The 15,125-nt window shown below is 41.3% G+C and overlaps 1 protein-coding gene across 1 annotated transcript in view; it reads right to left on the bottom strand.

Moving 5' to 3' along the window:
- Positions 1 to 15,125, bottom strand: part of LOC135496832 (uncharacterized) — a 160,954-nt gene that overhangs the window by 49,555 nt on the left and 96,274 nt on the right. Inside the window, exons 66-74 of the mRNA XM_064786375.1 lie at positions 13,707 to 13,926; positions 12,220 to 12,429; positions 10,877 to 11,440; positions 9,792 to 10,105; positions 8,353 to 8,636; positions 6,242 to 6,428; positions 2,636 to 2,805; positions 1,073 to 1,200; positions 20 to 269 (exon numbers count right to left, since the gene is read on the bottom strand). Coding sequence (XP_064642445.1) covers positions 20 to 269; positions 1,073 to 1,200; positions 2,636 to 2,805; positions 6,242 to 6,428; positions 8,353 to 8,636; positions 9,792 to 10,105; positions 10,877 to 11,440; positions 12,220 to 12,429; positions 13,707 to 13,926 — 2,327 coding nt within the window. The remainder of the gene's footprint in view (positions 1 to 19; positions 270 to 1,072; positions 1,201 to 2,635; positions 2,806 to 6,241; positions 6,429 to 8,352; positions 8,637 to 9,791; positions 10,106 to 10,876; positions 11,441 to 12,219; positions 12,430 to 13,706; positions 13,927 to 15,125) is intronic.

Here is a 15,125-nt window from a genome sequence, read left to right as displayed (position 1 = left end):
ACGAAAGAACAGCACTTACCACAATCAGAGCTTGCATTAACATATTTCTTATTGACTGCTCCGTTCCATGCAGTGACTGTGAAACAATACTTCTTTCCATGGATCAATGTTTTGTTGAATGGTGCAAGGTCAATGCAGGCCTTGTGTTCCAGAGAGCTGATGCGAAAACGGTTAACAACATCAACACCTAATTTTGTTGTACCAACCGACAACTCGAACATGTCAATGCCCGAATCTGGATCACTGAAGTCAAACCAATTGGCGCATATCTGGAGAAAAAAACCCGTTACCATATCACAAATCATTAAAAGAGTAAGTAGACAGCATTTAAAATCGTTCAAAATACAGTTTATCTGTGAGACATTAACTTGATATGTCACAAGTGACAAAATTTCTGTGCCGAAATATTGCCACATGACCTATATCGGAGATTCAAATCGGCCGTTCAAGGGGCAAATTTTGGCGCCAAAAACAGACGTCGGCCATGTTTTGGAAAATGACGTCATACCATGTAAAATCCGAGAAGGACGTCCCCATGTCGCCGACGGGTCGGGTCTCGTTCCCAAATATACGCGATGATGACGTGCCCCATTAACAGGACGTAACATCTATTTTTAAAATGCGTTTCCAAAGTGATTGCATGAGGACAACCCATTTGTGTCGTATATCATACGACCTGATATCCGCTCAGAAGTTTCTGGGTCGTTTTAAATGCTCGCTGTGACGACAGTAATGAATAGCAGTGTGGCTCTAATCTACTTACTCTGTAATAACGTATGCAATTATCAACAGTGGAGGAAAGGGCAACAAAAATGCAACAACTTCCTAATAGGACAGTTATTACTGGTGCAGTGGTGCAATGGTATCTCCAAAAACATGATAAACTGGGAAGGGAATACGTTTATGGGCATGTTAAGTATTGAATCCATCTCTGCGAATAAGTGTCATGGCATGATACACTCTTGTCAGCACTGCTCGTCATAAATACCATTCATTTGATACGCGCATGCACCCTTCTAAGGGTTTTATGCTTTATCATATTTCTATTTGCTAAAGGACCTTGTCATCATACCTTGTGAGCGTACTTGGTAAAGTTTTGGTCGATCTTTAGGACTTCACCATCATTGACTTCGCCGGGTACTGGAGGAGTATCATCCACAGTTATTGGGTAGTCAGCCACTCCAGTTTCGTAGAGGTCAACTGGAATCAGAAGTGAAGGAGATAAACATACAACTCTTTCCGGGTCGATTCTTACGGTTGATACTTACCAATTCTATTCATGGGATATTCTCCCTGCCGCTGGTTGCGACTTTGTCCCCATGGGACTTATTTGGGACGAATAACATCATAATCAAATACAGTATCAAGCATCCGTGCAACGTAGTAAATAATACGGGCGGCTTGTCACATCCTTTCAACGGTAGTTGATAAAGTATGGAATTAGTGAAACCTTGGAAACACTGATAAACCTTGTAATATTCAATGTAAACCATGGAATCACTGTGCAAATAGCGCGGGAAATCGGGTGCGTTCCTTCCACGATTTATACCCTCCCAACTGACAGTCTCGTCCCAGCTGACTTTATTGATAGCAATTTGCCAGTTAGTTCAGAAGCCAACATTTTTAATGTGGAGGATGACGTCATCAATTGGCAATGCGCTGTGGTCGTTAAAATATTTTATTTCTCTTCAATGGAAGCAAAAATTAGTTTTTATGATTGTTTTGTATTCCATAGACGATAAAGTATTATGCTCGGTACTAGATGCACGAGATCACAGGACAAACACACACGTGAATAAAAAAAACCGCTTAGAACTGGTGACGTCACAAAGATCTCTGCATTCCTCGATGCGTACTGGAAGATGTAAGAAATCGCTCACGGCGAAGGAAATTTTCATCCGCAAGGCGCAAAGCCCCGAGAGGAACAAAGGAACTCCGCCGTTCTTCTATTCGCTATAACAATGGAGGTATTATAAAGACCTCCATGCTATAGCAAAAAAGGACAGGACCTAGATTCCTGGAGGGACTTGCATTTCATTTACGGGCATCGGTACTGCATGATGTAGTCAATTTTCTCTGTATCACTCTGAATGAACAGACCGATCCGTAGTTCAAATAGGCCCCGCGTGGTGGTGGCGTATGAGCGCTATTGGCCCATATTATGGGTGTGTGGTGGGCGTGTCTTCCCATATTTGGGAGATCAGTACTGTACACTGGAGGCGAGGTACAACTGGATTGTTCTAAAATATAGACTATTGAATCGGACATGCGACAGATTTCTAAATTACCATAAAATTCCGATCTGATCATGTAAGAATAAGCTCCAGATGTTGGTTCGTAACCACGTTAGGTTCGAATGGCATTAACTCATGTTTTTATGCATTTTAAGGAGTGTTTCCAAGGTTTATCAGTGTTTCCAAGGTTTCACTAATTCCATACTTTATCACCTACCCCTTTCAACACACCACCCAGGGGTCGCATTTGGCTCACTTTGGCCTAACACTGGAACGAATATTTTAAGTATTAGATCAGTTTTCGCAGCCAACAAGCACAATACACATATATCTTTGTATACAGCAAAAATTGGAAATCTCAAAGATGTCAAATACACAATATATTCAAGTCCTGGTCTTACCATGGTTGAATACCTGTACCTTGACCCAAACCGGCACGCCATTAGGCAGCTTGTGAATAAAAGCAAGGTAGTGCACTGAAGAGAGCATCGACCACTCTAGAATATCGCATCCTCCGATTTGAGTCCGGCTGAGACCGCCGAATGCCTTTTTCAGTCCTGACTCAGGATCGCTGAAAGCATTACAAGCAATATAAATATGAGTGTTATATATCATATCATGATGATCATCGGCAAGTGACTTGTGTCAAACGTTCGATCACCGATGTAATGATAGCACCCGGTGTGTAGTGTGCGCCTTGAATGTATAGGTAAATGCGATTTGGAACCGATTCTTCGCATTTTCGCCCGATTATACATAGGAAATATGTAATCATCGTAATTCTGCTCGGTATTATCTCGAGAGGCTCTTCCTTTCAGTAGACAATGCAAATACTATACATAATTACGATATGTAATAAGATCCGCCTATACCCTGTAACAGAAAGGTATCGATTCGCCGAAAATTATTTGATACAAACTACGCTCCTAAATTGTCCAATGTTGTTAAATCAAAGATGATCCATGGCTTAGTATAGACTAATTCGCTGGCCAGAGGCCTCTGCCGTACAATGACTTTGGAGCTGTAATGCGTCGTCATCTTCACCCGGCAAGTCATCAAATAGCAAAGATATCCGATGAAAATAAAACACTCAGGAGGTACAAAACTGTCCTCAAACAAATATTTCTTTTCTTTTATTCAACATATGCAATGGATAGTCTCGTTTCCACATGATTTGCCAAAATAACCCTTCGAAAAGACAGGGAATAGGCCCAAGTGCAAGCGTGCTTTATTTAAAAGACATTATAGGCCTACCTTATATTGGGCTGGGCCTGAATTCTCACATCAAGTCAGCACTTTTGACAAGCGGCGATCCTCTGAACTGATGCTTTAATACTTCACACCATTTACATGCAGATTTAATTCCTTTCGTTGCGCAGAAATACTCTTTTCAAAAATTTATTTCAATGCAGATTTCGGCTTTCATGGTCGGTCAGTCAGAGATAAGCCCATTGACCTGATTTGCAATTGACCACAGATGAGGTATGCTCTTGGTACGATCTTAGTATGCCAACCTGATGCCAGATCCCGATTCCGCTTTTTCTATAAACCCAAGGAACGGCAGCTAAAACAAACATGGCGTCCAGTACTTTTGCTGAACGCATACTAAGATCGTTTTCTGGTGATAATTAATCAAAAACTAGGTTTGCAAACTCCACCAAACTTCTAAATCTTGTTTATTGAAAGTGTTTTAGGAGCTTGAAAACATTTTTAACCATATACACACTATTATTTCGCGTTGGACGCCACTGGTCGCCACTGGACGCTAAATAGGATGACCCGTCTCGAGCGCCACCCAACGTCTGTTTTTTTATACGACCGCGTTCTCCGACGTCCTCTTTCACAAAAACATGTGAGGGAAGTTTGCGCGAGCGCCACCCAACGTCTGTTTTGATATACGACCGCGTTCTCCGACGTCCTCTTTCACAAAAACATGCAAGACAAGTTTGCGCGAGCGACGACTGCTTACAAAAACATGTACAGATTGTTTGCGGTTTTCACGGCCCATAGAACAGCTATAGGCAGTGGCGGGAATGAAGTGAATTACAATAACAAAGCTAAACTGGCGGTATGTGCGCGATATTTCAGATTTTTGTGACAAGTTTTCCCTTTTATGGATAGATATACATGTATTTGAAAAAATAATTTGGTAATAGCCATCTGTGCATTCTAGATCCTAACGATCGCTTATAAAGTATTTGGGCGAAAATAGGCAATATTCAGAAAATTGTAAATCGAGTCACTTTGGGGGCATTTATTTGTTTACACCAATTAAATGGAATGTATTTTTAGAAAAAAACGGATCGTTAGCATCTGCACGCACCATGCATCAATGTGAGAGTTCAACGCCGAAACGGATACGTCCCATCGTAAAGTCTGCAGGATTGTTCAAAACTTAAATTATGACCTCTAATCAAAAGCTAATTAACACTATTCTAATCTGTCAAAATTGATATTTTTTTAATGAAAATGGGACAATAAAGGTAGGAACTAAAACATGCATTGAAATTAATAGGTACCGTTTTGTGAGCAATATGTTATAGATATCGTTGTTGGAAGCGCACAAAAGATGTGTCATAGGTGAACCCCAGCCTTAAGGTTGATCTATAGTCAAGGGGTTTTTCCCAAGGCAAGCATATTCCAAGCTACCCATTCCAGTGTAACATAATGAATCATAATTGCCTAGACTCTGTTCGCCGATTTTAGGCAGAGTCAGTCTGCTCGGGGAACTTTTATTGATGCCTAACCGCAACCCTGAAATGTGACAGCAATTTATAGGCCTTGGTTTTCAATGGTCCGCTGATTTGTGCATGATATTTCGAAACTCACTCTAGTGGACTTGTGTTGTAAATAGTAAAGAAACCGGCGTAAATGATAAAGTTTCAAATGTCAAGCAGTTTTTCTCCACTTTTATGAAATATTTTTCAAATTTTGAAAATGGAAATGTGCTGTTAACCAACTGGAGCTTGTCCGAATAACCGCGGATTTGGGGTTTTTCAAGTAGATTTCCGAAATAGAGAAATTATGTGGGGTAAGAGCTATTCTTTGTTAATTATAATGCAAATTATATTTTTTCAATAATCGGCGGTTGTACGAACATGCGCTAGGCATGGCTACGTCATTTCCAACAGAGTTTGCTTCGATGCGACATACATGTACGTAGCATGTTGACATAAAATTGATCAAGGCGATTTTTTGACTTTCCCAAAAAGTCATTTTTCTGGGTAATCCAGAAGTACGATCCAGTTATTGAGGGGGAAAGTTCACTTAGATGCTTCGTACGTAACGTACCGGACCATAATTGTTTTTGAATCATTGTTATCAATGAATTATGGTAACCGGAAAAACGCTGACCGACCGACCTTCCGATCTACCAACCCAAGGAGTTTCGTAGTTGAGTCACAGGTCTCATATCCAATCCACGATAGCAGGTCATGTGAAATGAAATTGTAAACAAGCGCACGTGCGCTGGTCAAATGACAACAAATGCATGTTGCGCGTTGCAGTTCATGCATCGGTCGAGACACTCGAGTAGAAAAACTAAAGTGCATCGATTAGGCCCAAATCATGTTTTTATAGCCACCGACCATGTAGACAAAGCATATCTTTAGAGTATCGTAATCAGTTCCTTACCGCGTGGGCTCGTTTTCCAGGTATAATTGACTGGAGATGCTGCTGTCAAGACACGTCGGACTCCATCACGTCCATTGCGCTGGGCACTACACAGATACATGTGCTATAGAGAAGCGAAAGGGATACTGCATATGACGGTAGGTTGGCAGGTCAGTCGGTCGGTCGGTCGGTCGGTCGCCGTTTTTCCGGTTACCATGAATTATCACGTGTTGAAGTTGGGCAGTTTTGCGCCACGCATGGGTATAGATCGACCAGGGCAAATAGTGCAACGAATATTTTGCATTGCCATGCAGCAGATTTCTGTAAAACCAGATTGATTTTACCAGAATCAAATACATGAAATTAGTGAATAAAGTCATTTTATTGTTACTTACTAAGCGGAATGATTTGCTTGTAACAGGTATGTGTCTTCATCATATCGGACGTTGTGGATTCCCTTTTTCTTGAATAATGGTTCTGTGTTGTCAATGCAATATGGTGTTGAGTGGCATACGGTGACTGCAAGGGGGCCACCGTAATCGACCTTGTTAAAGGCAGTAAGCGTCAAATAGTAAAATCCATCTGAAAAAAGACGAGTATATTATTATTAGGCAGGGAAAAGATGTTTAAAATTGCCTTGTACATGTATATACCATTGAACCAACACCACCCCATTGATAAGTATGTATTTCATGAATCATCTATGGAGGAGTCGACTTCGAATCAGCAGAATGACTGAAATCAAGTCGGAGGTTTTTTTTCAAGATTCTGGTTACGCGTGCGCATACCAGATTTTGAAACGGTACTCGCTCATGCGGATGAGTAACCGGATCCAAAATCAGTCTACTTCTATTCCAACTTCTGTCAATCGCGGCGCTGACTCAAAGCCCTGAAAGAAGTATTCAATAATACGCAGACGCATGGGTATATATATCCTAGTCAGAATACATCTTTCCAAAATAATCCGTCTCAGAAACAACATGACACTGAGCAACGAGCTGCTTGAGTGGCACAGTGAGAGTAAAGTCAAGTAAAGTTTGTTTATTATAGTGTCACCCCTAATGAAAGGGCCAGCCAGCTTTTGGCTTATGAGACACCCTTTACTTCCAAACTCATATCACCAATGCCAGGCGCTTTGCGAGAAGGCAGTTGTACCCTATATTCAACTAGCTGGCGGCGAACCAACTGGCCGCATTGGGCCTCGACCCTCCGACCTTCCGTTCACGATCGAGGCGGACGCCACGAGGCCACCGAAATCGTAGATCAAGACACATCAGCGGAGGTCACATCTGATGTTCGGGGTTCGATTCCCGCTCGGTCTCGGTATCATGTGATGAAGATGGTAACACTCTTAAACAGCGCAGGTTTCCTCGGTGTCTCCGGTTTCCTTCTACTTACATGTCATTCGCTCAATATTGTCTATGGAGCTATAAATTAGTATCGTACATGTAGTTAACGCCCAGCTCCAAACCCACTATTCAAAATAATTGTTAAATCATTATAAAGTTTGATGGATCGACACGTATCGTTTGACATTATTTACACCAATATATTGTCAATGATTGACCACAAATTCCACTTTTATCCTTCACTGTTCGCTCTGCACTTGTATGTAGTATTCTCCAGGTAGTATTGTTCCCCGAAGGCGGGATGAGTTGTCTTGCGTGCTACTACAGTTGGATGCCATTTGGGTTTATACTGCATCGCAAACTACACAGGCATCTCACTCTGTGGGGAGTTTCGCTTGGTCTGGCATAGACGTACATCAGGTACAAGGAACGAATGGGAAGGACGCACTAGTATAAGTGTAGTTGTTTTGTCCAATTAAGGACACGAAGTCGAAACAGCGATTATCCGTCCGACATCAAATTTACGATGTCCTATTAGACCGTAGTTAATCACAGTATCCAGATACCTATTGACTTTAATTAGTTCAGACAGTCTCGTAGTGCGCGGTAAGTCACTGCTGATATCATACAGAGTACCCGTGGTCTGACCTTCTTTGCAATCGTCAGAAGTCACTTCAAGAGGTGACAGGACGTGTTGGAAGGCGAGACTGAGCGGGAAAATGGTCATGACGTGAATGGCAACTTTCACAAACATGGAATACTAGGCAGTTTTCGCAACTCTACGAAGAGCTACGAACGATGAGGTACGAAATGAATAAATTAACTTAATCGACGACTTCATTGGAAGATTTTTTCGATTGATCGTACAACTAGTATATAGAGAAGACTATTTACGAGTGGCGCGTAAAGGAAATAGCATGGGACTCGATGAAACGACATACCTTTTTTTCCGTACTTCGTCTGTTAGGCTTACGAAACCTGCCTATTTATGAAGAGCAACGGACGACGAAGTGTAACGTAAATCAATTCGCGCAGTGCATGACACCAAAGACCTAATTGCAAAGCCCGCCTGAGACTCGTTTTCACGGTTTTTGCAAATCCGCAAAGCAACTTCTTCCATATACTTCAGTAGTCGAATGTGGATGAGATTAGCTTACCGTCAAGTTTAGGTAGATTCATATCATCCACATCAATTAACTCGCTGTGCGTCCATTCGCTTTCATGGAACAAGTGATTATGTGGATCGTGATGGTTCCTCAGTGATTCATCACAAACCTTTCTTCCCGCGGCCAAGGTATACCCACGGATGCCACTATCTGGGTCATAAAACCCATCCCAGTTGGAGGAGATGTAGCGGTTGGATTGTGTGCATATGAGATCAGTCATTGGCTCTAAACCATTGAAAACTGTTTTCGCTCCTTTGCGACCATCGAGAACTCTCCTGCAAATAATAGAAATTTGGAAATCAAATAAATTCATCAGCTTGGTTCTGATAAAGAGAATTTTAAGAGTTACCAGAAGCACTGTTCGAAATCAACTCCAAATATTTGGACTTTGGATTTCTGGACTACATCATACTTATGATTAAAAGTGTTTTAAAAGACATGTGTACCATAAGTATTGTTCGATATTTTCTTCAAATATTTCGGCTTCGGATTTCACAACTAAAGGTCCGGGGCACATAGAGTTAAGCGTCTACCGCAAACTTGCCCACGCCGATCAGTACCTTTAAGGGGATTTCGCACGACCAGTGCTTTGGCCTACTTTCTTCTTTTTTTTGTCGGGGGTAGAAATGTACATTCTCATGCTCTTTATAAATACGGCGCAGATCAGTTATTCTGATTCGCCCTGGTAGATATGTGGACAATAGGGCCCGCGATAGGCTTCCATACAAAAACTCGCGTAAACTTGAGGGCCATTGTAAACATCGTCCGACATCTTATCGCAATACTCTCTCAATGAGAAAGTGAGAGTTGTCAGGACGTGTGACTGTATCCCCACATCGCATGTAGACAAAATAAAAGACATGGACAGTGTTGTGGGGAGGCTTAAGAACTGTGACTACCCCATATTCCATTGTGATAAAAAGAAGACACCTATACGCATAATCAGAAGAGTACCAGAAGCACCAAAGGACAGTATGAGATCAAAGGTAAAAGTATTATTTTATAGCATTTAGTACTTATAAAAGACAAAGGGGCTTCACAACCTCGTCCCGGGATCTTAAACACATTGGGTGATATGAATAAAGACTAGCAAATGCTTTTACTTCATTTTGTACAGAAAGGCCTAGTGTAAATGTACATGGAGTTTTAGACAAAAGCATTTGCTAGTCTTTATTCATATCACCGAATGTCAGAGTTCAAACTGTCAATCTCCATAACTTGCGAAGTATTCTCTGCTAAAAGAGGAAAATATAGGCGACTCTGCATTTGTAACGCGTTGGAGTACAAAGGAATATAAATGGTTTGCGAAAATAAATTTCGCCCATTTTGAAGAGCTCTTTTCACAGGCAATGTAGGTTTATCATCTAGTATGCATGATTACGCACAAGTAAAGAAATGTTTATGATTATGCATGGAAAACGACGACCCACCTGCGATTTTTCTTTCCATTCTGCAGGCCACGGCAGTATAGGCCCCATTTAACCTCGTGTCCCAAAATCAGCTTATTGCAACTCAAATGTTCAAACACATCATCGTTTGAACTATAATTCCCAAGTGGTCCAGGTACTGGCACTGTAAAGTCTGTCAAGATTGCTTTCGATCCCATCATGCTTTGGTAGCCCAGTCTGTTTGTGATGCGAACGTTGATGTAGTACAGGTTATTGTCCTTGAGTTCCAGGTTTTTTCTGCTGAAGGTCATCATTGACCCGATACCAAGTCGTTCGAAGTGGTAGTATTTATCGGACTGAAACATTGAAATTTGAGATTGAATGTCAATGCATGTGAGAACGACTGCACTGGAGTGGCATTTTACGCCAATAATCAACTGTCGGTGGTGGTTCTTAACACTGTAAGACGAAGAGGCATCAAAGCCATGCTAAAACAAATGATACCGGAACCGATGCATGATGTCGAAACATTTTCTTCGACGGATAATGGCGTATTTATGTCGAAAAAACCCGATAATGTCGAAATTAACGCAGAATGTCGGAACATTTGCCACGCATAATGTTCAAACTTTTCCGAAATACTAGTATACGACTGTTTAATGTCGAACATTGACTTTTTTCTTTGTACCATTATCTCTTGGGAATGAATTTGCATTCCAGTTTTTAACATTTAAATTCCTATTTTTTTACTATGTGCTATAAAAGGTGCAATTTTACTATGACACCCGAACTGGGAATTTAATCGCTTGTTCCGCTTAAATTGTCCACTACATTGATTAATTGCCCCTGTCGGCCGCACCACGCATGAACTGGCAAACCCACTTCCCTGCCAAACTCATTCGGAGGGATGATAGCTGGAGTGCGAGTTCAGTGTGAAGAGACACTTGTGTGCCTTACAAATTTAAAGTCTGAATGTCACTGATCATGTTTTCCGTCGACAAATTAACCATTTATTCGCTTATGATCGTTGTTGTGGTGTTGGAAGCCTTCGTTTGCTATGAAACGGATACTTTGGGGTATTTTTTTGCAGGGGACATTTTAAAACAAAATATGCCTGCCATACATACCTTTGTCAGTCGATTGTCAATGCTCTGAATTCCCTCCAGCAGTTCACATGCCCCGCCAGAACCATGGACATAGTTGAAGCTCATACACCTCTGTGGAGCGTATTCTAGGCAATGTTTGGCACAATCATTTGGGCTGCTTACCGGCGCCAATCGCTTTGTCACAGTGGTCATCAACCGGCCAGGCATTGGTGCCGTAAACGAGTCCTCGCCATCTCGGTGGGTAGCTTTGAGTGTTGCTGGATCGTCGCCAGACCGACCCGCATTTTTCTGTGAGGCCGATGAAAACCTTGTCCACCTAGCCACCTGGTCTCCATGGATTCCCCTCCCGATTCCAATAGCCACCAGTTCACCATCGGTATCAGCTACTGAAGAGTCGTCGAAGCCCCTATATGAACCTTCAATAACGTTTGGGTTGCTGGTGATATGAAAGTTTGCCTGAACCCGAAGGACAGGTGGTGTCACGTCATACGTTGGGATAGAGCAGTCCACACATGACATCTTCCCTCCACTGTTACTACCACACATTCGGAAATGAAGAGGTTGCCCTGATGCGGCTGGAAGTACCTAAGGTAAATTGAAATCACAATCACCAGAGTGGTTTTTGGTATTTCTTCGACAAAATTGACCGTGTCGAATGCGTTTTGTGCCACTTCGTCAAATAACATTGGTGGCGATTGTGTTTTTTTTTCAAAAAGACCTACAATGATCAAATAGTGGTACGCTTTAGAAACACAGACCTTTTGCAAATAACTGTGACGAATTACAAAAGTGCCAATCTCAAAATATTTTCAAAATCCATCGACTTAGTGTATATTCCAATTAGAGTAAGTTGGAGCAATCTATTGCTTAGTCTTCTCATTTCGACACCTCTGTAATTCCATGAATCAATCATTCCATTCAATGGAACTGATAGAACGTAGAGAAATGGGACTGAAAATTGATGCTTTTTCCTGAGAAGAATTTCTAACATGCTGACACAACTTCATGTACTTAATGATAACAATAATAATACAATCAATACAAAATAGGTTGGTTTCCTTTTTTGATTTAACTGCATAAATTGGCATACGGTATGGATAACCTGCTGGACGTTGGTCGAATGTGGTCGATAAAGTCGCCTCTCCAAAAAATTGCCTTAAAGAGCGAAAGTTGAGAACCTATACATATTTTCAAAACTCATACAGCGCGTCTGCATCACAAAGTTCGCTGGGAATGATAATTCGGAGCAGATACTATGCGGAACAGTTCGATACTTTAAACTATCGAGCTCAACATGAAGAGAACGAAATCAAACGGAAGATATTTCTCGCAGCCGATCATGATCAGTATTGAAGATCACTTACATCTGTTAACATATTCGTCTGACCAGACAATTCTTTTCCATTGTAGAACTCAGAAGTACCAGGGAAGAGACCCGCATTTAGGAACAGTTTCACCTGAGACCTGTCATCTGTTGCCTTCACTGATATCTCAATGGCTGGGCTGGTGTAGTCCCTGTTGGCTACCTGGTGGACGGAACACGTAGTTCTCGTGGTAGATCGCTTTCGTGCTTCCTGCATCGACACAAAATGGGGAAGAAAATGAGGAATTTGTGCCTAACTGTAATCAATATTGACCACGATGTGTGTAGGATTTGGTGAACGATTAAAGATTCAAATGTCCAGACAAGCGTAGTGTGTGTACTCAAGAACTACACTATAGAAGTCCTATTTTCATCCACTCGTGTATAATTTGGCAAATCATTCCATTTTTAGCGGCCACGCACACAATTATTCTCATCGCTGGTTATAATCAACCCTTTCAGCATGTTCAGGAAGGAATGTTGGTAAAAAATCAGGCATTTTCCAGCCTTCTTAGGCCTCCCGATCTATTTAAGCGGCATAGCGTGCAACTGGTAAACTCTTCTTCACACAGGCCTTGAATAAAATTGGCATTGATATCGAACAGGAAACATTCCAGAAAGACGTTTGTTGTGGTGGAATCTACATTTTGTATTCTTCTCGAGTCAATGGCTTTTTTACTACATGTGGCATGATTGGCGTTTTCAAAAGAGCAAGACAAGGTCAGGTGCCACCATTAAAATGTCGTCATATGCGAATGCGACAAAAGCAGCAAGACTGTTGAATGAATTCTCTTTGCTCATCGGGCGATCGAAACTCCATCACCTGCTCGATGGTACTGTTATATTTTACCACTCCAGACAAACATTACTGTGAAGGGGTGCTTGCTGCATCCTGCATCGACCTCACGGTCGTAAAACTATTTTTAAATGTAGCCGGCGTAGATCTTTTTGGTACATTTTAAGGTCTAATTTAATCTCGAAAACCGAACGTCCTACGAGCTTAATGCGTATTGCAAAATGGGCATCACTCCCCTGTATAATGGCGTTTGCCATTTGTTTTTAGCCCTTCCCGGAATATCACCATTTATTCATTTGATACAAATTTCCCCCTTAATTTTTCACAACACTTTTTGAAACAACCAGTCCTCAGAATGCTGCTATTTGCTGATATGTGTGTACATACACAGGGCCTGATCATAAAATGTTGTAAACATGTTTACATACTGAACATTTTAAACTCCAAACAGTCCTCAAATTTTGAATGAATGGAAGTTATGATTATTGAACACCATCCCTTTCAGTGTAAGACAGCAATGATAAGGAGTGTTATGTGTTTGCACGACAACATTCCTCATTGTGCACAGCTGTACCTTCTGTTGATAAAACGGGAGGAAGTTTGGTATATTCTCACGCCCATGAAACTTTGTGAAATGGTTGAATTGGGAAAAAATGTCCCTTTAATGAAATAGAAAAACATTGTATACAAACCCCAAGTTCTTCTTCATAGCTGTCAAACTTCGGCGGACTGTCATCCTCCTCCGCTGTGATTATGTCAAATATCGTTTTTTTTATGCTGGGGGCCTGGTACTCAAAAAGGGTCACCTGGAACAGTGTCGTCTTGATGGTAACAAAGAGGAGATTGACTTCTAATGTGACTAAAGCTTTCATACGGATAATCAAAGGCACGAGAACCATATCCATCTTGAGGCTGGAAAGATAATTACGGCAGTTTGAGCAATCTCGTCTGTTACTCTATAAACTGTTTATGCAACACTTAATGCTTGTGATTCGCGATTTTTCCTTTAACATTGCGACTGCTATTTCAGTTTTCCAATCAAAACAATCAACTGTTTTTTTGTGAGCAGGATAGGGGTCCTATCGAACAACTTTTTAAATAGAATCGGCGAGTGAAAATTTCAGCATTACATTTTTTTCTCATTTTGCTGCCATTTACAGACGGCGGAATAGATATGTGTGTAATATTTACCACATACTGGAATTAACACTGTTAAAGCTTGACTAATTTTTATCAACCTAGTCAAAAACTGTCGTTAAGTGTGTTCCCGTTTTTCCAAAACGGGGAAAAAGCGAGCTTGTTCAACAACTATTTTGCGTCAGTCTTCTCTGATGAGGTTATTGATATACCCGAGATTGATGTTGTTATCGAGCCGACCCTTGAGTGTTTTGATTTTACGGCCGATGAGGTTTTGAAATGTCTTTTTGCATTCGATGTAAACAAGGCCTATGGTCCAGATGGAATTTCACCCAGACTATTGAAAGAATGTGCTCGTTCCTTGAGCGACTCATGTGCATTTATATTCAACTGCAGTATGTTATCTGGTGAGCTACCAAGTACGTGGAAGTTGGCTAATGTTACGCCTGTGTATAAGAAAGAAGATAAGGGTAAGGTTGATAATTATCGACCAGTGTCTTTGTTATGTATTATCTCAAAGGTCATGGAGAGGCTGATTCATACAAAATTGACCAACGAGGTTCAACTGAAATTAAATGATGCTCATCATGGTTTTCGGTCAAAGCGTTCAACCAGTACTAAGCTTGTTCAAGTATTGCATGATATTGGTGCCGACTTAGATAAAGGGGATCAAGTTGATGCGATCTATCTCGATTTCAGTAAAGCTTTTGATAGAGTCCCGCATCATCTGTTAGTCCATAAGTTGCAGAGTTTTGGTATCAATGGTAGGCTGTTAAAATGGTTCAAATGTTATCTTACTGACAGGAAGCAAAGAGTGTGCATAAATGGCGAAGTCTCCACGGTTAAAGATGTAACCTCGGGTGTCCCTCAGGGCTCGATTCTAGGGCCACTACTTTTTTTAATTGTATGTGAACGACCTCCCTGAAGTTATGGGCCAGAATACAACTATGTCTCTATTTGCAGATGACTCAAAC

Source organism: Lineus longissimus, chromosome 12 (assembly GCF_910592395.1).
Source record: "Lineus longissimus chromosome 12, tnLinLong1.2, whole genome shotgun sequence".
In the NCBI taxonomy this organism is placed as follows: domain Eukaryota; kingdom Metazoa; phylum Nemertea; class Pilidiophora; order Heteronemertea; family Lineidae; genus Lineus; species Lineus longissimus.
Note: the sequence above shows the minus strand (reverse complement) of the source record. Positions and strands in the feature narration are given on the sequence as shown.